This window comes from Physeter macrocephalus, chromosome 13 (genome assembly GCF_002837175.3).
Source record: "Physeter macrocephalus isolate SW-GA chromosome 13, ASM283717v5, whole genome shotgun sequence".
Taxonomy (NCBI): domain Eukaryota; kingdom Metazoa; phylum Chordata; class Mammalia; order Artiodactyla; family Physeteridae; genus Physeter; species Physeter macrocephalus.
The window spans coordinates 87,114,499-87,137,932 of record NC_041226.1 but is presented as its reverse complement, the minus strand read 5'-3'; the positions used below and the strand labels follow the sequence as shown (position 1 = coordinate 87,137,932).

At 56.9% G+C, this 23,434-nt stretch overlaps 1 protein-coding gene across 1 annotated transcript in view; it reads left to right on the top strand.

Annotated features, from left to right (window-relative positions):
- Positions 1-23,434, top strand: part of HMCN2 (hemicentin 2) — a 146,068-nt gene that overhangs the window by 102,565 nt on the left and 20,069 nt on the right. The window contains exons 54-77 of the mRNA XM_028497384.2: positions 580-711; positions 3,400-3,543; positions 3,633-3,792; positions 3,881-4,005; positions 4,465-4,648; positions 7,020-7,117; positions 7,652-7,918; positions 8,438-8,628; positions 9,094-9,175; positions 9,272-9,408; positions 10,031-10,172; positions 10,259-10,403; positions 11,273-11,400; positions 12,025-12,181; positions 12,970-13,091; positions 13,930-14,094; positions 15,344-15,451; positions 15,686-15,820; positions 16,124-16,258; positions 17,234-17,424; positions 18,790-19,003; positions 20,270-20,404; positions 21,399-21,589; positions 23,144-23,225. Of these exons, the coding sequence (XP_028353185.1) occupies positions 580-711; positions 3,400-3,543; positions 3,633-3,792; positions 3,881-4,005; positions 4,465-4,648; positions 7,020-7,117; positions 7,652-7,918; positions 8,438-8,628; positions 9,094-9,175; positions 9,272-9,408; positions 10,031-10,172; positions 10,259-10,403; positions 11,273-11,400; positions 12,025-12,181; positions 12,970-13,091; positions 13,930-14,094; positions 15,344-15,451; positions 15,686-15,820; positions 16,124-16,258; positions 17,234-17,424; positions 18,790-19,003; positions 20,270-20,404; positions 21,399-21,589; positions 23,144-23,225 (3,570 nt within the window). The remainder of the gene's footprint in view (positions 1-579; positions 712-3,399; positions 3,544-3,632; positions 3,793-3,880; positions 4,006-4,464; positions 4,649-7,019; positions 7,118-7,651; positions 7,919-8,437; positions 8,629-9,093; positions 9,176-9,271; positions 9,409-10,030; positions 10,173-10,258; positions 10,404-11,272; positions 11,401-12,024; positions 12,182-12,969; positions 13,092-13,929; positions 14,095-15,343; positions 15,452-15,685; positions 15,821-16,123; positions 16,259-17,233; positions 17,425-18,789; positions 19,004-20,269; positions 20,405-21,398; positions 21,590-23,143; positions 23,226-23,434) is intronic.

Here is a 23,434-nt window from a genome sequence, read left to right as displayed (position 1 = left end):
CAAACCCTGTAGCCTCTCCAAAAGGGGGACAGTGGATGGATTCAACCCTGAGCCATATTGAGTACCAGTGTTGAAAATTATTGACACCAGGTCTGCTGCTCAAAGCTCATAGCTCCTTCTCCTGACGGCCACCACCTTAATGAACAGTGGGAAGGGAGGAATGTCTGGTCCTTGAAGGAGAAGATGTTTCATCCTGAGCACCCCTATCTCTTTTCCACTGGTAGTGGCTACCCGGGATGCATGACTTCATCCTGGCTGAGCAGGGGAGAGTGTTGGGATCAATTAGTGACGTCTGCCCTGGCATAGTCTAAGGTCTGCTGGTGCAATAGCCATGTATTTACCATCCTTGGGCTAAGTGGTCCCCGCCTGGGCTCTGCTTTGTAAATGTTTTGAAATAGCCAGCTGCTGGTTGTATTTACATTTGCGAATAAAACAACTCATATCATCATCAATGGCAAGGCATAACATGTCAACTCCTAACCACAGGGAAGGGTTTCTTGGGCATCCCTGATCTGCCTGAGAGGAAGGAAGTAGGAGGCAGTGTCTTAGGATTCTGGGAATCTGGCTTCTCTCCTGCAGTGCCCCCAACGTTTGAGAACCCCAAGACGGAGACGGTGAGTCAGGTGGCTGGAAGCCCCCTGGTCCTGAGCTGTGACGTGACTGCAGTCCCTGCACCTAGTGTTACTTGGCTGAAAGACAGAATGCCTGTTGGTGAGTGCATTAGTCCTTATCTTTTTGGTGCCAGGTAGTCCTTTATTTAATGAAATGGCAATGAAAACAGAAGGGGTGGTTGGTTGTTAGCTGTTCTTACTTGGCAAAATCAAAAGCTGGCAGTGCCCTGTTGGTCCCACACCGCCCCCCCCCCCAGTTTGTCTTTCAACCCTGTTGGCCTTGAAATCCCAACATTGAGGACCATTTGAGTGGGGGCTCGGTGGTTCCTTGTGTTTGTATCCATAGTCAGCTCCCACGGGACAGAAATGCAGAGTGGGTGCTGAGGGTCTAGCTGGCCCGACCCTGGGCCTGGCTTTGGCCCCAAAGCTGCTCCTTCTCCAGTAACTCAGCTCCATTCCAGGCCTTCAACCTTGCCCCGCTCTCCTCCTCTCCCCCGACCCACCCACCCATCAGTCAGTAGACACCTCGTCTTGTCAACATAAACGCCTCTGGCGCCAGCCCTGCCCTCCATCCATAGCCTTTCCCGTTCCAGCCACCACTGTCCACACCCCTGAGTGAGGGCAGCAGCCCCTACACTGGTCTCTTGGGTCTACTCCATGCCTCCAATGCAGCCTCCACCAGGGCGGAAGGGATCACAAAGTGCAGCTCTGAGTGGGTCAGTTGTCTGCTGAAACTGAAAATCCTTTCGTGGCTGGAGTCCTCAGAACCACAGCCCAGGAGGCCCTTGGGGGCTGGGGCCAGTCCCCCCTCTCCCTGCCCTGCTACGTGCTCCAGACAGACCCAGCTGCTCTTGACTCCTTGCATATGCCTATGTCTGTCTGTCTGTCTCTGTCTTTCTCTCTCTCAGTAACAGCCTTATTGAGATGTAATTCACATACTCTGCAATTTACTCAATGAAAGCATATAAATCAATTCTTTTTTGTATGATCACAGACCATCCCCACAATCAATTTTGGAACATTTTTTTCCCAACTGTATATTTTATTTTTTCTTCTTTAAAAAATTGAAATATAGTTGATTTACAATGTTGTGTTAATTTCTGCTGTACAGCAAAGTGATTCAGCTTTACATATATACATTCTTTTTATATTCTTTTCCATAATGGTTTATCATAGGATATTGAATATAGTTCCCTGTGCTCCACAGTAGAACCTTGTTGTTTATAATTTTGGAACATTTTTATCACCCCAGGGAAAATCCCTACCCATCGCCTTCACTCCCAGCTGCCCCAGCCTTAGGCAGCCACTAACCTCCTTTCTGTCTCTATAGACTTGCCTGTTCTGGAAAATTCATGTGACACATGGACTCATACAACACGTGACCTCTTGTGACTGGCTTCTTCCACTTAGCATCGTGTCTTCAAGGTTCATCCATGTTGCAGCATGTGTCAGTTCTTCATTCCTTTTTTAAGTTAATTTTTTTCTTTCTTTTTTATGGCTGAACATTCCACTGTGTAGATAGATCATGTTCTGTTTATCCATCCACCAGTTGATGGACATTTGTGTTGTTTCCACCTTTTGGCTATGATGGATAGGATGCTGTGAATGTTCGTGTACGAGTGTTTGTGTGGCATATGCTGTCCTTCCTCTTTGATATATACCTGGGAGCGGAATTGCTCTGGACCCTGTTCTCTCTTGGCTCCAGCTCTTGGCACGCGCTGTTTCCTCCCTGAAACACTCATCCCAGGCTCCCCGGACCACCTCCACTTTCACCTGCCTGATTCAGACTCACCTTCAGGTCTCAGCTGAGACTCACCTCCTCCAGAAGCCTGGCCTGGTCTCTCCATGCTCCATCAGGGTTTCACAGGGCTGGGCACACAGGATTGTACCTGCGTCACTGTCTCTGATGTATTTTGAACTCCTTGAGGACAGGGACCATGTATCACTCATCTTTGATTCCCGAGCTCGCTCTCTGTTGGACATGTAGTAGTTGCTCAATACATTTTGTGTTGAAAGACTGGCTGGACAGATGAGGATCTGGGGGAGAGCAGACCAGTCTGGACTGGTGCAGTTAGAGAAGGCTTTGGGGCAGAGGTGCTGCTGGAGAACATGAGGGGGAGGCATTCTAGGCTGGGGGAGGGGTGCAGCCTGAGCAGAGGCCCAGGGGAAGCCCCTCACTGGACTCACGTTGGAGTCAGTGAGTGGCTGGTTCACCTTGATCAATGCGGGGAGGGAAAGGTTGGAAGGAGGGTGGGAGATGAGGGCTGGGCCCGAGAGTCAACAGGAAGAGGAGCAAGTCCTGGACTCTAAAGGGAGTGGGGGGACTTCCCTGACTGTCCAGTGGTTAAGACGCCGAGCTCCCAATGCAGGAGGCACGGGTTCGATCCCTGGTTGGGGAACTAGGATCCCGCCTGCCACACGGCATGGCCAGGAAAATAAATAAAAATTAAAAGATGAAGGGAGTGGGGTCCCTTGGGAAGAAATGTCCCCAGTGAAGGAAGTAGGGAGGGGTTGGTTGTAAGGACCAGAACAATCAAAGGAGTCCAGGCCGGGGAAGGCGGTGACGTAAATGGCTAGCGGCCCTGCCCATGTCTGGGCCTCAGTTTCCCTATGAGCATAAGAAAGGGGTGGGTGATTCAGGGGTTCCCAGCGTCTTTCCAGCCTTGTGAGTGTGGGGGTCAGGCGCCCTCTGAGGGAGTCACGAGACTTCTCTGTCTGGGCCCAGTGGTGGCACCTGGGGCGGTGGGTCTGAGCAGGTGACGTCCTGCCACACTCCTCCGTCCCACAGAAAGCAGCGTGGCGCGTGGTGTGGTCTCCCGGGGGGGCCGCCTCCAGCTGAGTCACCTGCGGCCAGACCAGGCTGGCACCTACACGTGTGTGGCCAAGAACGCCCTGGCGGAGGCCCGCAAGGACTTCGTGGTGGCCGTGCTGGGTACGTCTGCACCCTGCGCCCCCCCGGGTCCCACCCCCATGCCAGCCCCAGCCACTGCCCCGGGCCTCACCACACCCCCTCCGCCACAGTGGCCCCCCGGATCCGGAGCTCGGGCGCCGCGGAGGAGCACAGCATCCTGGAGGGGCAGGAGGTGCGGCTGGACTGCGAGGCCGACGGGCAGCCACCACCCGACACGGCCTGGCTGAAGGACGGTGGCCCGCTGGGCCAGGGCGCCGGCCCCCACCTCCGGTAAGACCCAGCCTGTGACATGCCCGCCCCGGGAGGCAAGCCGGCAGGCCCTCACGCACCTGCTCCCGGCTCTCCCTCCCCGGGGCAGGTTCCACCTGGACGGCAGCTCCCTGGTGCTGAAGGGCCTGAGGGCCTCGGACTCGGGGGCCTACACCTGCGTGGCCCACAGCGCGGCCGGTGAGGACGCCAGGCTGCACACCGTGAACGTGCTGGGTGAGCAGCTGAGGGCCGAGGAGAGCCAGGCCGCCCCACCGTCCCAGGGCGGCAGCGGCCTGGCCGCCGTGGGGCCTCCACTGGGGCACCTGGACGGTGGTGCCAGGGCCCGGATACGGGAGCCCTGGTGAAGCCCCAGCCGTGCCCGTCCCGTGAGCCAGGCCAGTCTGACCTCTCGGGGCCTCTGCCCCATCCTCAGACTAGGGGCACAACCGCTCCAGCCCAGGGGCGCAGTGGGGGAGTCGGGATAAAGGAGAGACCCACGCCCCCAGGCAGTGGCCTTCATCCTCACCTGGGTCGGGCGCGGGTCTAAGACCCACGTGACGGTCGCCGCACGATGGCTGCACGTGGCGGAAGTCGAGGTATCGGCGCCACCGCCTGGGACTTCCCTGAGAGGAGCCCACCTCCCCACCCAGACCCCCTCACTGCCCCCGTTTTTCCTCTCTGCCCGCCCACCAGCGCCTCCCACCATCGAGCAGGGGCCAGAGGGCACGGGGACCCTGGTGAGCAGGCCTGGGGAGCTGGTGACCATGGCGTGCCCTGTCCGGGGCTCCCCGCGCATCCACGTGAGCTGGCTCAAGGATGGCCTGCCCCTTGCGCTCTCCCAGCGCACCCACCTCCACAGCTCGGGCCGCACCCTCAGGTAAGGGAGTGGCTCCCCTGCCCCCCAGCCAGCGGATGGCAGGCCCCAGATACACTCTTCAGGCAGCTTGGGCTTAAAAGCACGTCTGAATGGTTTTTAGACTAAAAATAACATAACCATACAGAGGTTTCTGATGGGGAGAGTGGGAGGACCCCACCCCCGAAAGGGAACTTCAGAGATGAAAGGGGCCTCTGCCCTCAGGCTTTCACAGCCCAGTGGGGGAGGTACAGATCCGGGTGATGACACCTGGTGGCACCTAACTCAGCCTGGCCCCAGGTAGAAGAAATCTGGGAAGGCTTCCTGGAAGAAAGTGCCTGGGCAACGTCTTCATGCATTCAGCGGCACTTAACGGAGTGCTTGCTGTTCCAGGTGCAGTTCCAGGTACTGGGATGGAGCAGTGAGCAAGATGAGGCCTTTGCTCCTGCAGCTTTGGGGAGGGAGGGGAATGGAAAATAAACAGATATAAAAGTGACATGTCACAAGGGATGTGTGCTCAGAAGAATAAAGTAGGGTGAGGGGAAGGGAGGTGGCAGTGGAGGGTGCTATTTTAGGGTGGCCAGCAGTAGGCAGTCAGATGAGGTGACACCTGAGCAGAGATGGAAGGCGATGAGAAGGGGGGTTGAGTGGATTCCATGGCAGGAAGAATTCCATTCCTTCCAGGCAGGAAGAGCAGGTTCAAAGGCCCTGCGGTGGGCGTGTGGCTGTGTGTTCCAGAAACAGAGTTGGAGGGTCGGTTATGAAGGGGGCAGTCAGGTGACATAGGGCCTCGTAAGTCCTTCAAAAGACTTGGGCTTTCCTAAGGAGAGAAGGGAAGCCCTGAGAGGGTTTTCAGCAAAGAAGTCACATCATGATGTGACTTAAATTTTGTGTATGTGGTAAAAATACACATAATAGAAAATTTACCATTTTAACCATTTGTAAGTGTACTGTTCAGTGGCATTAAGTACATTCACGTTGTTGTGCAACCATCGCCACCATCCATCTCCAGACCTTTTCATCTCCCCAAACTGAAACTCTGCCCCATTAAACACTAATTCCCCAGCCCCTGGCACCCAGCACTGTACTTTCTGTCTCTGAACCTGCCTTATTCTGAGTACCTCATATAAGTGGAATCATGCAATCGTTGTCCTTCTGTGACTGGTTTATTTCACTTAGCATCATGTTTTCATCCGTGTTGTAGCATGTGTCAAATTTTCCATCCTAATTTTTAAGGCTGAATAATATCGCCTGGTATGTGTAGAACACATTTTGTTTATCCATTCACCCATTGATGGACACTTGGACTGCTTCCACATTTTAGCAGTTGTGAATAATGCTGCTGTGAACATGGGTGTTCGCTTATCTGTTTGAGCTTCTACTTTCACTTCTTTGGGGTTGTGACTTAGGTTTTTAGACGATCCTTCTGGCTGCAGTGTGGACAGCAGACTGTAGGGCCGAGGGCAGAGTAGGAGGGCATTTTAGGGCTGCGGCCACAAGCCAGGTGAGACGTGGTGGGGCCTGGATCACAGCCGTGTGGTGGAGGTGCTCCAGCTGGCGGTGTTTGCAGAGAGACGGGGAGGGGTTGAGCAGGGCTCTGGCGTCTCTATCTGGGAACCCGGAAGGCTGCAGTCCCGTTTTCTGAGATGGGTCCACAGTGGGAAGGGTAAGTTGAGGGGCGAGACCGGTGTTCTGTTCCAACCCGTTGGTTGGAGAGGTTCTTGGACATACAGGGAAGATGGAAACCAGGCATTTGATACTCCTGTCGGGAGTTTAGGAGCTAGATGTTTGGAGATTGTCAGTGAACAGGTGGTGTTGGAAGCCAGGATGGGCTGCAGGCCCTGGGAAGCGAGGGTGGACTGAGCCTGGGCTGCCAGCGTTAGGGTGGGTATAACAGACGTTTCAGGGTCACTGGGGACGTTGACAAGGGCGGCTCAGGAGGAGTGGCGGGGCAAAAGGGGGTTTGAGAGACAGTGAGGGTTCAGGCCGTGGAGACAGCGAGTGGAGATGAGCCTGGCGAGTCCTGAAGGCTGAGAGGAATTGTCTAGAAGAAGGGGGTGGGAGTAGCAGGCTGTCCGGGGTACACAAAAGGGTCTGTGTTAAGTGTATTTGGGGGCTACGTTACAACTGAAAAGTTCCCAGGAAATGAGGGAGCATTAGGCACTTTCTTATCTCAAGAGTCCCGTAATTTCTCTCTATGTCTCTCTCTCCCTGTCTCTCTCTCTCCCTGTCTCTCTCTCCCTCTCTCTCTCTCTCTCTCCCTGTCTCTCTCCCTCTCTCTCCCTCTCTCTCTCTCTCTCCCTCACTCTCTCTCTCCCTCTCTCTCTCTCTCTCTCTCTCACTCTCTCTCTGTCTCTCTCTCTCTCTCATCCCCCACTTTGCTCGCGGGCTTCAGGATTTCCCAGGTGCAGCCGGCAGATTCCGGCATCTTCACCTGTGTGGCTTCGAGCCCAGCGGGAGTGGCTGACAGGAACTTTACCTTGCAGGTGCATGGTACGGAGCAGGGGAGTGGGTTAGCGGGTCCTTCGGCCTTAGGGGCGAGAATAAAGGCTCTTGGCCCCTCCTCTCTGCCCATCTGGGTGAAACCAAGGGCTGGCCCTCAGGGACGTCAAGGCAGAGCAAATACTCAGTCTCTGGTTCATTCGGTCACTCATTCATTGACCTCACAAGTAGTTGCTGGACACTAGTGTGCCAGGGCCTTGTCAGGCACTGGAATATGGCAGTGAGCAGAGGTAGCCCTGACACCAGGAAGTCGGTGAGGGAAACAGCTCTGTAAAATTAAAATTCCACGCAACTAGTGATACCAGGGTGCCACAGGAGCACAGAGGAGGGCACCTCACCTGGCCTCCGGGATTCAGGGAAGGCTTCCTGGAGGAGGTGAGGCCTAAGCTGAGGACTGGGGATGAGAAGGAATAGTCCAGGAGAAAGGCATTCTGGCCAATAGTTACAGTCTGTGCAAAGGTCCAGGGGCGAGGGCCACCTGGCAGTGACTAAATTGGCTCGTGCCCACTCTCTTGCCCTGCGCAGTGCCCCCTGTCCTGGAGCCGGTCGAGTTCCAGAAAGACGTGGCGGTGGTCCGTGGCTCCCCGGTGGTCCTCCCCTGTGAAGCCCGGGGCAACCCCCTGCCCCTCGTGTTGTGGATGAAGGATGGGGAACCCTTTTTGCCCCGGAGCCTGGAACAGGGGCCTGGCCTACAGCTGGAGACAGTGGGAGTTGGCGACTCAGGGATCTACTCCTGCGTGGCCGTGAGCGAGGCAGGGGAAGCGAGGAGGCATTTCCAGCTGACGGTGATGGGTGGGTCACCTGCCCCCAGCGCCAGCTTCTCTGGGCCAGGGACGGGATGGGGGCCCTCTGGGGGCGATGGAGGCGGCGAGAGAGGTGAGCACCCTGGAGGCTTGGGGCTTAGGGAACAGGCCTCGCTGACCTGGCTGCAGGGGCTGGGGGCCAGGACGCTTCATTCTCCCGGGGCTGTGCCCCTCTGTCTTGTCCTCGGAACCTTGTAAAGCAGGCACAAAGCCACCGAAATCTTGGGGCTCTAAGTCTGAAGCACAAGATTTTGCAAGTGTTGTGCCCTATTGGAAAGATGCGTTTCCCTCCATACTGCATCCTTGTTGGCTTTTAAGCGCAAGTCAATGTCCCAGGCAGATGGGCCCGTGGTCTGACGTTTTTAGGACCCTCCAACACAATCGCCACCCGCCTGTTTGCAGGCCCATGTACTGTCAGCATCTGGATGGTGGGGGAGGGGAATGAACCCCAGCTCCTAGTGTTCTGGGCACAGCCCCCATGGCTGACGCAGGGCGGGGTGTCTTGCAGATCCCCCCCACATCGAGGACTCAGGCCAGCCTGCAGAGCTGTTGCTGACCCCCGGCACCCCCTTGGAGCTCCTCTGTGATGCCCGGGGCACCCCCCAACCCAACATCACATGGCACAAGGATGGGCAGGCCCTGAACAGGCCGAAGGACAGCAAGAGGGCCGGGCGGGTGCTCCGGGTGGAGGGTGTGCAGGTGCTGCTGCCCCGCCTGCTGTGGGATGACGCTGGGGATGGGAGGGGAGGGACCCAGTGGCACTTGGCAAGGTTTGCCCAAGCTCCACTTTTATTCGGGGTATGAGGATGTGAGGAGGACCCCCCACCCCGGCCCCGGGCCATGCCCCTGGGAGCTCCCAGTCAGGTCAGACCCAAGGCTGATGCAGAAACCAGATAAATCCCTAACCCCACCAGAAAAGAACTGGTACAGTCAAGGGGGACCCCCTGGAGGAGGCAGACTCTGCCCTAGCCCTAAAGCAAGGGTGAGCCAGTAACAGGGAAGAGACATCCCAGGGAGGAGAAGGGGTTGGTGGAAAAGGCAGGATGGCTGACTCAGTGAGGCCTGAGTCTAAATCCTGGGTCCTCAGCTGTGTAGGAGGGAAATCAGATCAGGAGGTGGGCAGGGTGGGGCCAGAGGTAGCCGCTCACCCTGCTCCATCCCCAGGTGGGTGATGCTGGGCTGTACACTTGCCTGGCCCACAGCCCTGCTGGTGAAATTGAGAAGAGCTTCCGGGTCAGAGTTCAAGGTAGGGGGGTGCCAGAGAGGGGGGCAGGAGAGGGAGGCAGGATGGGACCTGCAGGGGTGGGTCCATCTCTCATGTCCTCTCTACTCGCCTCACCAGCCCCCCCAAATGTCATTGGGCCCCAAGGCCCCCGCTTGGTGGTTGGTCTGGCCCCGGGACAGCTGGTTCTAGAATGCTCGGTGGAGGCAGATCCAGCACCGGAGATTGAGTGGCACCGTGATGGCATCCTGCTGCAGGTGGGTGCCAGGCTGGGGACCCAGGGGCACCGCCTTCTGTCCCTCTCAGGACCCAGACCCTGACCAGACTCGATCCCAGGTGCCGAGGGCCTAGTCTGTGCCGGCACTTTGCATACCTGCTCTCCTGATGTTTTCCACCCCTGTTACTTTTGTCACCCCCATACTGCGGATGGGGACACCGAGGCCAGGCTAAGATTTGCGCCCCAGGGCTTCTGATGCCTATCTGTGCTGTACCTTTGAGCTATGCTTAGTGGCTGTGTGGCCTGGGGCCGGTTACTGAGGCTCTGTGTGCTCACCCCTGAAATGGGGCCAATTTGCTGCTGTGGACCCAAGGATCGTAGATCTGGTGGAAGCTCCAGCTCCTAGTGTGAGCATGAGTGTCCCCTGCAACATGCCCGGCAGGCAGAGCTCCAGGGAAGATGCTCTCTCCCTCCCAAAGGAGCCTATTTCCCCAGAAAGTCCTCAGCTGGGCATCAGTTCAGGGGTTGCAGGCCGGCCCAGAGTGAATGGGGCAGAGACCACTGTCCGGCCCCGCTGGTTCCCTGGTCCTGGTGCGTGGGGGGGGCTGGCCCGGCCCCGCCCAGCACTGATGAGGGTCTCTCCACCCTGGGGGTCTCTACAGGCAGATGCCCACACCCAGTTCTCAGAGCAGGGCAGGTTCCTCCAGCTGCAGGCCCTGAGCACGGCCGACAGTGGCAACTACAGCTGCACAGCCCGCAACGCTGCAGGCAGCACCAGCGTGGCCTTCCACGTGGAGGTCCACAGTGAGTGGCCCCACCTCACCCGCCCTGCCCACCCCCCTGAGAGCCACAGGGTCCCAGCACCCGCTCCCTTTGTGCCTCTCCTCCAGCGGTGCCCACCATCCGGCCGGGACCCCCTGCGGTGAACGCCTCCGTGAACCAGACGGCTCTGCTGCCCTGCAAGGCAGACGGTGCCCCCCCGCCCCTTGTGAACTGGCGGAAGGGCGGCATCCCTCTGGATCCTGAGAGCCCCAGGTGGGAGCTGGTCGGGGAGGGCATCAGGGCGGGGCTCAGGTACCTCTTTACGGGTTGTAAACGGAAGCCCACCTGGGCAGTTGGAGCAGAAGGAACGTGGGTCTTCTCAGAACCCAAGGACATACATGCCCATTCGTGAAGGGCGTGAGAACCCCTGGTGGCTGTCTGGCTGTCTGTCTAGTTTTGACTCTTGGTTGCTAGTCTCTGTTTCTGTGTGTGAGGGCTTCATGCCTCTTTCTCTCTCAGACCAATTTTCTACACCTTCTTTCTCTGAGAACATGGCAGAATGGCTGCCCCCACACACTCCCCGCCCCCCGCCCCTGCCCCCAGCCAAGTTATAACTGCTCTGTTCACACAACCTGCAGACCCTGGTGAGCTGTCTGTGAATCCCAGTTCCAAATTCCCAGGGCAGAGAATTCCATTGGCTCAGCCTGCATGATGTGTTCATCCCCGGTCCAACCGGCTGTGGCCGGGGGTGGGGTCACACAGTACAGACGTGGCCCCTGGGAAAGGGCAGTTTTCCGACCTTATCGAGGGGCTGTTCTCAGAAAGGGTTGGGGTACCACTGCCTTCTGGCTCTTGCGGGGAGGCCGGGCCCAGGTGGGAGCACGGGAGGCCCGATGCAGCCCCTCTCACCCTTTCTGAGGCTGGGTTGTGGTGCAGGTTGCTGCCCAAGGCTGTGGCCCCACGCCCCACCCCCGCCACCGACCTTGGCCTCACAGATGCAGGACTCCTGAGTTAGCATCCTCTTGCTCAGAAAGCCAGAGACCAAGGGGAGGGTCTTGCTGGAGACACCGCCAGGGCTCCAGCTCCTCCGTAGGGACTTGCTGGTCTGCCGGTATCCATGGCAACCCCTCCCTGTGTTCCAGGTTTCAGATTCTGCCTGAGGGTTCCCTGAGGATCCAACCAGTCCTCGCCCAGGATGCCGGCCACTACCTCTGCCTGGCGTCCAATGCCGCAGGTTCCGATCGGCAGGGCCGTGACCTCCGGGTCTTCGGTAGGTAGAGGAGGGAAGGTGTGTTTTTTTGCCTTAAGCATCCACCCCCTGTCTGGACCGGGTCCTGCTTAGTTTCTGGGTCATCTTAGCTGTCAGGAGCCAAGAGCAACGATCTCCAAATGTTTTTGACCATGAATCCTATTAATAAAAAGTTTTGAGCATGTACACTCAAAGATGCATATTTATCTTTATGCATACATTATATACACTCACTACTATACTATTATGTTGAATGAAAAAACATGCACAAGCTGTAAAACACTCAGAATCACTGAGCCAGGTGCTCTAATCTGCTCTTCAATCCCATTGATCCCCTTGGTGGATGCTGCGCTGCCGGGCCCTAGCCTCGGGCGGGGCTGCTGGGGAGTTGCGCCCTGGAGGCCCCATTCAAGGAGATGTAGTTAGGGGGATGCCAGCCTCAGGGGTGGTCAAAGGCCCCATCGCCCCAGCTTTGGGAGCCCGTTGGAAGATCCGCTCAGGGAGTTTCTCCTGCCTCCTCGCCCCTGCTTCCTCGGGGATGGGCTGAAGGTGGTTGGAGTATCTCCTGCTCCTGGGCTTTACCTTAGAGACCGCCACCCTGCCCCCACCCCCCACCCCGTCTCCTGATCACTGTTCTCTCCCCAGAGCCTCCAGCCATCACCCCCGGCCCCTCCAACCTGACCCTGACTGCTGACACCGCCGCCTCACTGCCCTGTGAGGCCAGAGGCTCACCCAAGCCCCTTGTAGTCTGGTGGAAGGATGGACAGAAGCTGGACCTCCGCCTGCAGCAGGGAGCCTACCGGTACTGAGCTGGTCCTTCTGGCAACGTCATGAGATGCCTCGGGTGGGGAAGGGCGTGCCCATCTCAGAGAAGGGGAGCCAGGCCAGAACCGAGGCAGGGGCGCGCTCGGGTCTCACCAAAGCCAGCACCAGAACTTGTGTCCTGACTTCAAGGGGCCAGGAGGGTCTTTACACTAAGATACCTGGTCGGAGGTGGGGGCATTTGGGACATACAGCCGAATGGAAAATATATGGCCTTTGCAACCACTTTAGTCACTATCTGAAGAACCCACGTAGAAGCCCAAGTTCATGCCGGTTGAGCCTGGACCCATGGCTCCTGCAGGAGCCTCGGTCTCCCCGTTTCTCAAATGCAGCTGATCCTGAAATGATCCCTGGGAGTATTAAGGGGTCAGTTCACCAATTAATTCACCAAATATTTGTTGTGTTAGGTGCCAGATCATCGTGGAGCTTTGTGACTAAGCAGGTGTTCAGTGAACACAAGCAGTTCTGATCAGGGCTTTGGATATGGTTACTATTACAGAAGTTATCACGGGCAGTGACTGTAGAAAATTTTTAGGATTATGGAGAAACCCAGAGGCAAACATTAAAATTGCCCACAAACTGAACAGGTAGACCTTGGGAGGTAGAAAATCCTAGGAGAAACTTCTAGAGTCGAGGCTGGGGGCCGGTTACAGGAAGGGAAAAGAGTCATGAAACACATCCCTCGCCTCCAAATTCCCTGGGTAGGGAGGCCACGACTGGTCAGCCCGGCCAGTCACTTAGCAGACAACCATCCGTCTGTCTGTCCAGGCTCCTGCCCTCCAACGCCTTGCTCCTCACAGCCCCCAGCCCCCAGGATTCAGCCCAGTTTGAGTGTGTGGCGAGCAATGAAGTGGGCGAGGCCCACAGGCTCTACTGGGTGACGGTTCACGGTGAGTTCACGGTCAGGAGGGACTGTTCACAGCGAGGGCAGATGAGGAAGCCGGGATGGGGACAGTGCCTCCCTCTCCTGGGCGCTCTCTCTGCCTCCAGGGACCTGCACGGGTTCCCTCTGAGCCTTTCTGTGCTTCCCGGGTCACCGCCTCCAGGAAGCCCTCTCTGATCCTGCCCTCCCACACTGACATAACCCAACTCCACCACAGTTCCTGGCCTGTGGGAGCTCGTAGGCGAGGCCTCTCCCAAGTCCAGAATGTTCTGAACCCAAATCTGACCTTGTCATCACCCCAGTTAAAATCCCTCCCACCATGGCTGCCCACCGCCCTCAGGATAGAATGCATGGTATCACCTGGGCCCAGAAGCTCAGCCCTGCTGACCCCCCAGGTTCAGCTCACCCCATGGCCTGCCTCACTCTGGGTTGCATTCATGCCTCTCAGCTTTTTGTTCCTTACCTCGGGGCCTTTGCACATGCTGTTCCCTCTGCTGAACACTTTTTCCCTTTGCCCCGGCAATATCTGCTCTTCCTTCAGATCTCAGGTTAAATGCCGCATGCCCCAGAGGCCTTCTCTGGCCTCCCTCACTCTGTGCCCCCACCAAGCTCCCTTGTCTTGAGAAACGCTCCCTGAGATACCTGGCTGGTATCTATAGAAAGCAGTTCATAACTATCCCACACGCCCAGCAAAACACATCTGAGTGAGGAAATGTGACTGCTGGAGCTTTGTCGCTGATGTCACCTTGTGTCTTAGTCTTTTATCCTTCTCGTCCACCTGGCCCCATGGCTGTGTGTTCCCCGGGGGACCTCAGCAGGGCCTCAAGCCTTGACTTGCGTTTCAGTGCCTCCCACCATTGCTGATGACCAGACAGACTTCACCGTGACCATGATGGCTCCCGTGGTCCTCACGTGCCACAGCACAGGGGTGCCAGCCCCAGTTGTGTCCTGGAGCAAAGCAGGCACCCAGCTGGGGCTGCGGGGCAACGGCTACCGTGTGTCACCTTCGGGTAAGTAAGGGTGAGCCACGTGGACCTGCTGCTGAGGGGACACTGAGGGGCATTGGGCAGAGGCTGTGAAAGCGGCCCGCTGAGGCCTGGTGGTTGAGAAGATGGAAGGTTCTGGCCTGGCTCTGCCATTCCCTCACTGTGTGACCTGGGAGAGCCCCCTCGCCCCCCACCCCGGGCCTCAGTATCCCCAACCACGCACTAGGGTATTGGTATCCGTCAGTCAGTCCCTGATGCTAGTTGGTAGATTGATGCTCCTTATGGCAGAGTGAGAAAAATAAAAGCTGCGTGAGAGTTTTCATAAAGCTAGTTTTAGCTCATTAGAACGATTGTCCTTTATTCTGAAATAATGCCTTTCTTAATAATTTGGTGTTGAAAGTGCCTTTCTTTTATGAAATTAAGGTGATAGTACCTGGTAATTTTTTAAGTGTCTTTGCTTGTTAAAATAAAAAGCTGGCAACTTTATGGGGATTCTCTAAATTCAATGTATTTTTCAGTCGGTTGGTTAGTGAAATCCTAAAGTCTGTGAACCACTGGCCGGATCTGTGGTTTTCAAACTCTCTCAAAGCAATAGAACACTTCCTTCTGACAAGTGGTTATGGGGAAGCCCAACACGTGAGAGAAGCTAGGTTCTGGTTCCGTCTGAGGCTGGGATGGGGGCTGGGGGGTGGTCCAGAGTCAGGTGGGCCTCGCTCCCTTTGCCCCCTCAGCAGGCCCTCAGGGGTCTGCAGGGGATGGTTTAGAAACCACCTTACCTGACTTGCAGCCTGTGGTCTGGGAAGGTTAAAATGGTATTCATCGAGCAGCCAAGGCTGAGGGAGAGAGGGCAAAAGGAGGACAGAGGAGGCAGCAATCCGGGAAGGCTTCCTGGAAGAGGCAAGTTTTGAGCAGAGTGCAGCAAGGAGAGCAGGGTGAGGGCCCGTGGAACCAGGTGCGGGCGGTCCAGGGATTCCAGGCCGGGTAGTGGCAGATCCTGGCACGTCACAGCCAGAAGGGTCTAGAGGTCATCCTGTCTGATTCCTCATTGTACACCTGGCCCAGAGACTAGAAGTACCAGAGAGCAGAAGGGACTTGCCTACGGTAATGGTCTGAGCAGGGAGCAGAGGCAGGTCCAGCTTCCCCCGTGCTGCTTACAAATGGGCGGGGAGGCAGATTGAGTGGCCGTTGGGTGTGTAAGAGCCCTGCCGGCTCCACCCCTGGGACATCTGTCCCAGGCCCCCTCACCCCTCTCTGTGCCCTGTTCCCGCCACAGGTGCCCTGGAGATCGGGCAGGCCCTCCCCATCCATGCCAGCCGATACACCTGCACGGCCCGCAGCTCCGCGGGCGTGGCCCACAAGCACGTGGTCCTCACCGTGCAAGGTAAGCGTCCCCGAGGCCAGACAGCCGCGGCTCCTGGGGCAGGGAAGCCAGTGGAGGGCTAGAGGATTCTTTGGGAGAAAAGAAATAGCCCGCCTGTGTCCTCCTTTCCGACGTTTCCGGAACCCCTTGTTCCCTTTAGCAGCCGCTCTCTCCAGTGCTCAGACGGCCCCTGGCTGGAGAGGCCTGGGTGTTAACGGTGTCCCCAGGGACCTCTGCAGCCCTGTTCCTTTGCAGCCTCCCCCGTGGTAAAGCCACTACCCAGTGTGGTCTGGGCGGTGGCAGAGGAGGAGGTGCTGCTGCCCTGCGAGGCCTCGGGCATCCCCCGGCCGAGCATCACCTGGCAGAAGGAGGGGCTCAGCGTGCCTGCAGGTGAGTTTCCTTGGTAGCCAGCGTGGGAGGAAGGCAGTATGAACCTGCGGTCCCCCCTCCTGCCCCCGCCTCACCTCCTGCCCTCCGTCTCCCCTCACCACCCCAGCGCCCTTGATTCTGCCTGAGCACTCGGTGGCTGGGCTGGGAGGTTGGGTCCGGTTGCCATGCTCGCTTTGCCCCCTCGTCACCCTGTGGCCACAGCAGGTCACTTGTCAGACAGAACAGCCCAAGCAGCCTTCCTGCCCTCCTCGGGGGTCCTGTCGCCCCAGCGACCAGCCCGCAATTCCTTCCTGCCCAATCCAGGGGTGAGTACCCAGGTCCTAACCGGTGGACAGCTGCGGATTACCCATGTCAGCCCAGAGGATGCTGGGAACTATTTCTGCATCGCCCAGAACAGCGCAGGCAGTGCCCTGGGGAAGACTCGGCTGGCGGTGCAAGGTGGGCCCCGGGGGTGTGGGTGGGTCTGAAGTGGACCTCAGTGAGCTAGGGGCTTTGAGGCTCCTGAGAGCCCCTCCCTTCTCTTCCCAGCCCTGGTCCCGGGCGGGGCATGTCCCTGCGTCCACCCCTACTCCAGCACAGCTTGTGGTTCCAGAAGGAATTCAAGAAAAAAACAGCTCCCATTTTGCACCCAAGGTCTGGCTTCAGACAGTAACTCCAGAGTCCCCTCTGCCTCCTCCGGCCCCTCCTGGGAAACTCGTCTGGTCATTCTTTTTTTAAAAATTATTTATTTATTTTTGCCTTGTCGGGTCTCCGTTTCTGTGCGAGGGCTTGCTCTAGTTGCTCTGCCTCCTCTGGCCCCTCCTGGGAAACTCGTCTGGTCATTCCTTTTTTAAAAATTATTTATTTATTTTTGCCTTGTCGGGTCTCCGTTTCTGTGCGAGGGCTTTCTCTAGTTGCGGCGAGCGGGGGCTACTCTTCATCGCGGTGCGCGGGCCTCTCACTGTCGCGGCCTCTCTTGTTGTGGAGCACAGGCTCCAGACGCGCAGGCTCAGTAGTTGTGGCAAACGGGCCCAATTGCTCCGCGGCATGTGGGATCCTCCCACACCAGGGCTCGAACCCGTGTCCCCTGCATTGGCAGGCGGATTCTCAACCACTGCGCCACCAGGGAAGCCCTAGTCTGGTCATTCTTCGTTCATTTTGGCTTTCCAGTGGCAATAGCCATTTCTGTCCCTTTAGTCACTGTGTGTGCATGTGGGTGAATGGGTCACTCTGTCACAGCTTCACCAAGCTCGAGAGAGTCCCCAGGTTATCCAGACCACAGGGCCTGTGACCAGGGGCCGGTGGGGGCAGCAGACAGGGGTGGAGGAAGGGGCTGAGGATGTGTCAAGTGCCAAGGGCACTGGGGCAAGGATGGCCCACCCCAGCCCACCCCAGCCCAGCGCAGTCACCGAGGGGACCTCCCTCTCCCCACAGTCCCGCCTGTGATCGAGACTGGCCTTCCCGACCTGTCCATCACCGAAGGCTCCCACGCCCTCTTGCCCTGTACGGCCAGCGGCAGTCCTGAGCCCGACATCACCTGGGAAAAGGACGGCCAGCCTGTGTCTGGAGCTGAGGGGAAGTTCACCATCCAGCCTTCCGGGGAGCTGCTGGTGAAGAACTCAGAGGTGAGGGCCTGGCCCCAGGGAGCAGAGGGGAATAGTATAACAGCAGGAGCAGCGAACACCTGCTGAGCACCCCCCTGTGTGTCATGCTCTGTGCTGAATGCTGTGCAGTTTCTTAATCCTGGAACCTCGGGAAGTAGGTGTTATCACCCTCGCTGCAGATGAGGAAACCGAGGTTCAGAGTGTACCCGGGTTTTGAAGACATGCTATTGCCAAGAAGCAGGACCAAGATTTGAACCAGGACCTCTAAGGCTAGTCCCTGGGGGAGGGAAGGAGCCCTGGAAGAGAGGGAGGGGGGTGCGTGGCAATGACTTTGTGTCCCCAAACTGCCTCGGGTGTTCTCAACCTGAGCTACAGGCGTGGCTGGGACCCCGGCTCCCTTCCCCCATCAGCGCTCATCATGTTCTGTAATTACAAAAGAGGCCGCTGTCCAGATGGATGGGTGGCTGCTGGGTGGGCACATCTCGAGGGGGCCACACGGGGAACCAGATGTGCAGTGGTGAGTGCACCAGCCCTGCTGGATGCACCACAGAACTTTTCCTCTCGGAGAAGGCACCGAAAGCAGGATGCGCCTCAGGGATGATGGGTGAGGTGAGCACAGGTGAACGGAGTGCAGGTTCCGTTCTGAGCACATAGGAGGTGCTTAGTAAACGGTGACTGTTACAAACGTGCGGTCAGGCTTAGATTATGAAGGCTGAAAGTTCAATTAACAATCAAATTAAGAAGGAAAAAAAAGGGAATTTTTTGGAGCCAAACTGAGGATTATAACTGGGGAGACCTGTTAGAAGTAAAGGCACGGTCACATACATTTTCAAGACAAAGAATCATACATCAGAATGACATACTTGTATTTTACATAAAGTTCACCAAAGACACATAGTCCGGGTAAGCAGGTACAAAGTGAACAGCGAGTCCCCCTGACCCCTTACAGAGCTGGGAAAGAACGCTATTCTTTTAAGAAGTTACATTGCTAGTGTCAGAGGAAAGGAAAAAAAAAAAATGACCTTTACAGCTGAGCAGGCACACCCATCCTTGAGGAGCTCTGGTTAATGTGTAATACAGATACACACTGCACATTAGGGATGGAAGGAGGAGGCCCAAGAAGACAGAGAATTTTATGTTTAATTTTTCTTGTCCTGCCTTAAAATATAAATTGTATTTCATCAAAGCGCATAGCCATATGAAGGCTGCAGGGAGGTGCAGTGGTGAAGCCGAGCTGTTTGCTAGCGGTGTGACCTTGGGCAAGTCACTTTGCCTCTCTGGGCTGGATGGTCCATGGGAACCTGCCAGGGAGCAGGTCCCCGGGGGCATTCTGGCCTATGTTGGGGTGGGGGCAGTTCTCAGGCTGACCCCTCCCTTTGCCCACAGAGCCAGGACGCTGGCACCTACACCTGCACTGCTGAGAATGCCGTGGGCCGCGCCCGCCGCCGCATACACCTCACCATCTTGGCACCGCCTGTCTTCACCAGCCTGCCTGGGGACCGCAGCCTGAACCCTGGGGACAGGCTGTGGCTTCACTGTGCGGCCCGGGGCAGCCCTACACCCCGAATAGGCTGGACTGTCAACAACCAGCCAGTCACAGGTCTGGGCCTGCTGGGGGCGGGTGGGACAGGGACCCAGGACCCTGGGAGGTTGAAGAGGGTGGGTGGTGGGGTGGGGGGACCCAACCTGGTGAAGAGGAAGAGGGTACCAGTCAGCCTGTGGGTTCTGGGTCTCCAGACTTGGCCCGGCGTTGGGGCACAGGGCAAACACACATGTGGCCCTATGTGACCAGTCACATGTCAGACCCAGCAAGAAGCCACCTGTGAAAAAGACTCAACCCCTGGAGACCTCAGGGCCAGGAGAGGGGCCTGTGCTCCAGCCCAGCGCTGCTGCTCCCGTTGTGGGCCCCTCCACAAACTCCATTCATGGGGGACCCTTTCCTCTCACCTGGGTCCCTGGTCATGTCTAGGGAGCTCCAAGGCCTGCACAGGCCCTGTGGTGTATATAGGAGGTACTCGATAAGTGTCTGCCGAATGGATGAATTGCTAAGTCTCCTCCACCGCAAAGTCATATTTTCATCTCCTCCTATACCCAAGTCCAGGTGCTGGGAGACGCGTGTGGCTCACCTTTGCACACCTACCTGTGCAGGAGGCTTTGCCTCAACTCACTGCTTCCTGGGCGGAGAGATCGGGAGAGAGATTCAGCCTCTCTGAGCCCAGCTCTTCATCTTGAAATAGAGATAACAGGGGTCCTGAGGGCGGAATGGTTTAATGCAGGAGGCTCGCTTGGCAGGGCCTCGCCCAGAGTAAATGCCCCATCTGTGTAGCCCTTGTCCTTATTCCTGGTGTAGGGGCAGTGTCTAAGGATTACAGGGAAAACAAAGGCTGTTAATAGCATCCATCCAGGGACTTCCCTGGAGGTCCAGTGGTTAAGACTCTGCGCTTCCACTGCAGGGGGCACAGGTTCGATTCCTGGTCAGGGAAATAAGATCCCACCTGCGGTGTGGTACAGCCCCCCCAAAAACATTAATTTAAAAAAATAGCATCCATCTGTATGTAACTCATGACAATATCTCTATAAGTGCCACATGTTAATAGGCCCCCGAAGGCCTCCCCTTGGCCACTCATCATGCTCGCGGTGTGGACCTGAAAATGAGAAAAGGCGGGTCTTCTACCTCATCCTCATCATCCGATCCTGTGCCTGCCACGATCAGATCCCACTTGCTTAGGCTTCCAGCAGGGAGGGGACACTTTGTACCTTTATGAAGCACCTGCTGGATACCGAGGCCTGAGTTAAGTGTTCAGGGCAGGAGGTCCCTGGCACCCTGAGCTCAGAGCCCCCTGGGGCGTCTCTTTCTCTGCCACAGAGGGGGTGTCCGAGCAGGACGGGGGCAGCACACTGCAGCGGATGGCAGTCACCAGAGAGGACAACGGGACCTACGTCTGCTGGGCCGAGAACAGAGCGGGCCGAGTGCAGGCAGTCAGCTTTGTCCACGTGAAGGGTAGGGAGTGACCACGTGGTCTTTCTCCAGACCTCTGCTGACCCAACCTAGTGGTTTTTCTAAGAAACTGGCCTCCTGATCTCTGAACTAGTACCTCTCCACCCTGGCTGGGCATCAGGGTCTCCTGGGGGACTTTATAAAATACCGAGGCCCAGGTTCCACCCCCGACTCAGTAAAGGTGAGGCCTCGACAGCAGTATTTTTTACCCTCCCCAGATGACCGGCTGTAGGTAGAACTGAGATCTGACTCATCAGCCTGAAGCACTACCCTCAGCTGGATGGTGTCAATGTGGGAGGGGGATGGGGGCCAAGGTACCCTGGCAAACGATGCGTGAATCTCGCCAGCCTGCCGGTTGCTCCCCACAGCCCTGCACAGTAACCCTCATGGCACCGTGACTTGTATGTCCAACTGTAGGATGGGAGGGTGGGGCTCGATGGAGGGGAATGAGCTGCCCAAGGCACCAGGATTCAACTGTACTGTTGGTAGATTCAACCTCAGGAAACCGGCAAGGATGAAAACCAGCACAGGGCATCCAAGAGTGGTTTAAGAGTTGCATGAAATGAGAATCAGGGATGTCTTAGTATTGCTATGTCCAACAGAGGTGTCCTAATGATTGTGTAGTCCTTGTTTTCCAAAGTACCCTGCCACTGGGCTAATCCATCTCTGAGCGCGAGTGTATGACACTCATGCGCTTTCTCCCCTCCTGTGCCTGTCTCAGGCATCACTAATCAATCATAGCACTATTCCCACTCAACTTCAAATCCTTCTCAGCACGGTGTTCCTGGCAGCCACTGCCAGTCTAGTTCACTTGACCTGCGACACGGAAGCTGTATGCCATCCCAGATGTATTGACTCTGCACAGCCGTGCTGAGCCAGCAGGAGCCTCCATAGGTTCCTGGGGTCTGTCTGGCAGGCTTTGGGGGATGGATTTATGGGAATTTTAGCCTGAAGGAAACCTCCTTTCTCACTCCTTGTCCACTGTCACCTTGTGCAGAGGCTCCTGTCCTACAAGGGGAGGCTTTTTCCTACCTGGTGGAACCCGTTGGGGGCAGCGTCCGGCTGGACTGTGTGGTCCGTGGAGACCCAGCACCCAACATCCACTGGATCAAAGATGGCCTTCTGCTGCAGGGCAGCCGGCTCCGGCACTGGATGCAGAATGGCTCGTTGACCATCCGTAGGACCGAGGCAAGGCGGGGCCTGGGCTGGGGCCACCTGGGACAACCCTCCACTTTGTCTGATTATCCAAGACGGTTCTTTAGGTTGGCACCACCCTCTACAGTCTACAAAGCATTTTCCTGCCTGTACCCAGAGATTCTCGCCTGACTAACTAGCGTGACCTCCAGCCAGGGGCTTAACTTCTCTGTGCCTCAATTACCTCATCCATTCAATGGGGCTAATAATTGTTCTACCTCATAGATTTATAGTGAGAAATCAGTGAGATGACCCACACCAGGTATTTAAGAGTGATTGGTCCCTCAGTAATGCCAATATATGTTACTACTAACAACCCCATGGAGCAGAGTAAGCGGATAAGAGGGCCTCATTTTACAGATGAAGACACTGAGGGTCAGAGAGGCCCACAGCCAGTAAGCACCTGAGGCAGGACCCCAGCCCAGGTCTCCTGATTCCTACTGCACGCCATTTCCAAAGCCTTGAGCTCGGGGGCAGGCCCTGCTTACCTTCCCTTCTGTATCCCAAGTCCCAGTGGTCCTGCAGAATTCCCCAGTTCGATGATGTCAAGGACGCATCTTAGGGGTCCTTGATCTTGCCCATCTGGGAGCCTGTCTGAGACTGGTAAAGGCAGCAACAGCAGCAATAAGGGTTGCCGTGACCTGAGTATCTGCTGTGGACCAGGCACCGTGCCTCGCATTTAGGGAGCATGATTTCATTTGATGCTTACAACAATCTTACCGGCTATTATCCCCGTTTTAGAGATGGGGAAACTGAGGCTCCAGAGACATGGTGAACAGTGGAGCCCGGATTCGGTCCCATCTTGGACTGATGCCCAAATCTATACCCTTAGTTGCGTGCCGTGCTGCCCGCTGACAGTCCCTTGGGAGTGGCCTCCGGGGATACTATCTTCTGGGCGTGGACAGTGGCCTCAGGCTGCCCCAGCTCCATCTCGTGGTGGTGCTGCCACTCGGAAGCGAATCTGAGCCAGCATTCTTCCTGAGTTGCATCACTGCCATGGTCGTGGATATCCTGGGGAGAAACTTCCCTGTCACCAAGGCCAGGAAGTGCTGCAAACCCTCCCCCTCTGGAAGTGGGGACTCGAATTGCGCACTCGCACGATAAAAGCCCCAGGGAGCCTGCAGTGCTGAAACCTGTTCTTGTCTAACTCAGTGTTTCCCCAACTTGCTCAAACACAAAACCCGTTTTGTAAGGGATTCCTAACAATGTGCCGTGAAGTCATAATACCTTAACGTACACAGTTTGGAAGAGGTGGATCTAAGTCATGCTTCCGCAGCATATAGCTCCCCTTAGAGCAATGAGTTGTCACCACCCCAAGTTCCAGGGGTGAAAGGAGCTGGATTCTCTTTGGATTCTATTGACAAGCAGCCATGGAAGCCCCTCTGGTGGAATCTGCGGGCCCCTGGCTGGTTTATGCTCTAAGCTCCTCCTGGTTAGATGGGTCTTGCTCCAGGTGCCCCTGTCCGTGCCCAGCTGTCCCCAGATGCTCCCCGCCCCCTCGTCCTCCTCTCCTGAACGCCACGCCCCCGCTCCCGTGCCCACCCACAGAAGGACGACGCGGGACAATACCAGTGCCTGGCGGAGAATGAGCTGGGCGCGGTGGAGAAAGTGGTGGTTCTCGTGCTGCAGAGTGAGTCTCAGCCCCACCTTTCCTGGGCCCTGGGTGGCAGCTGTCCCCAGATGCTCCCCGCCCCCTCGTCCTCCTCTCCTGAACGCCACGCCCCCGCTCCCGTGCCCACCCACAGAAGGACGACGCGGGACAATACCAGTGCCTGGCGGAGAATGAGCTGGGCGCGGTGGAGAAAGTGGTGGTTCTCGTGCTGCAGAGTGAGTCTCAGC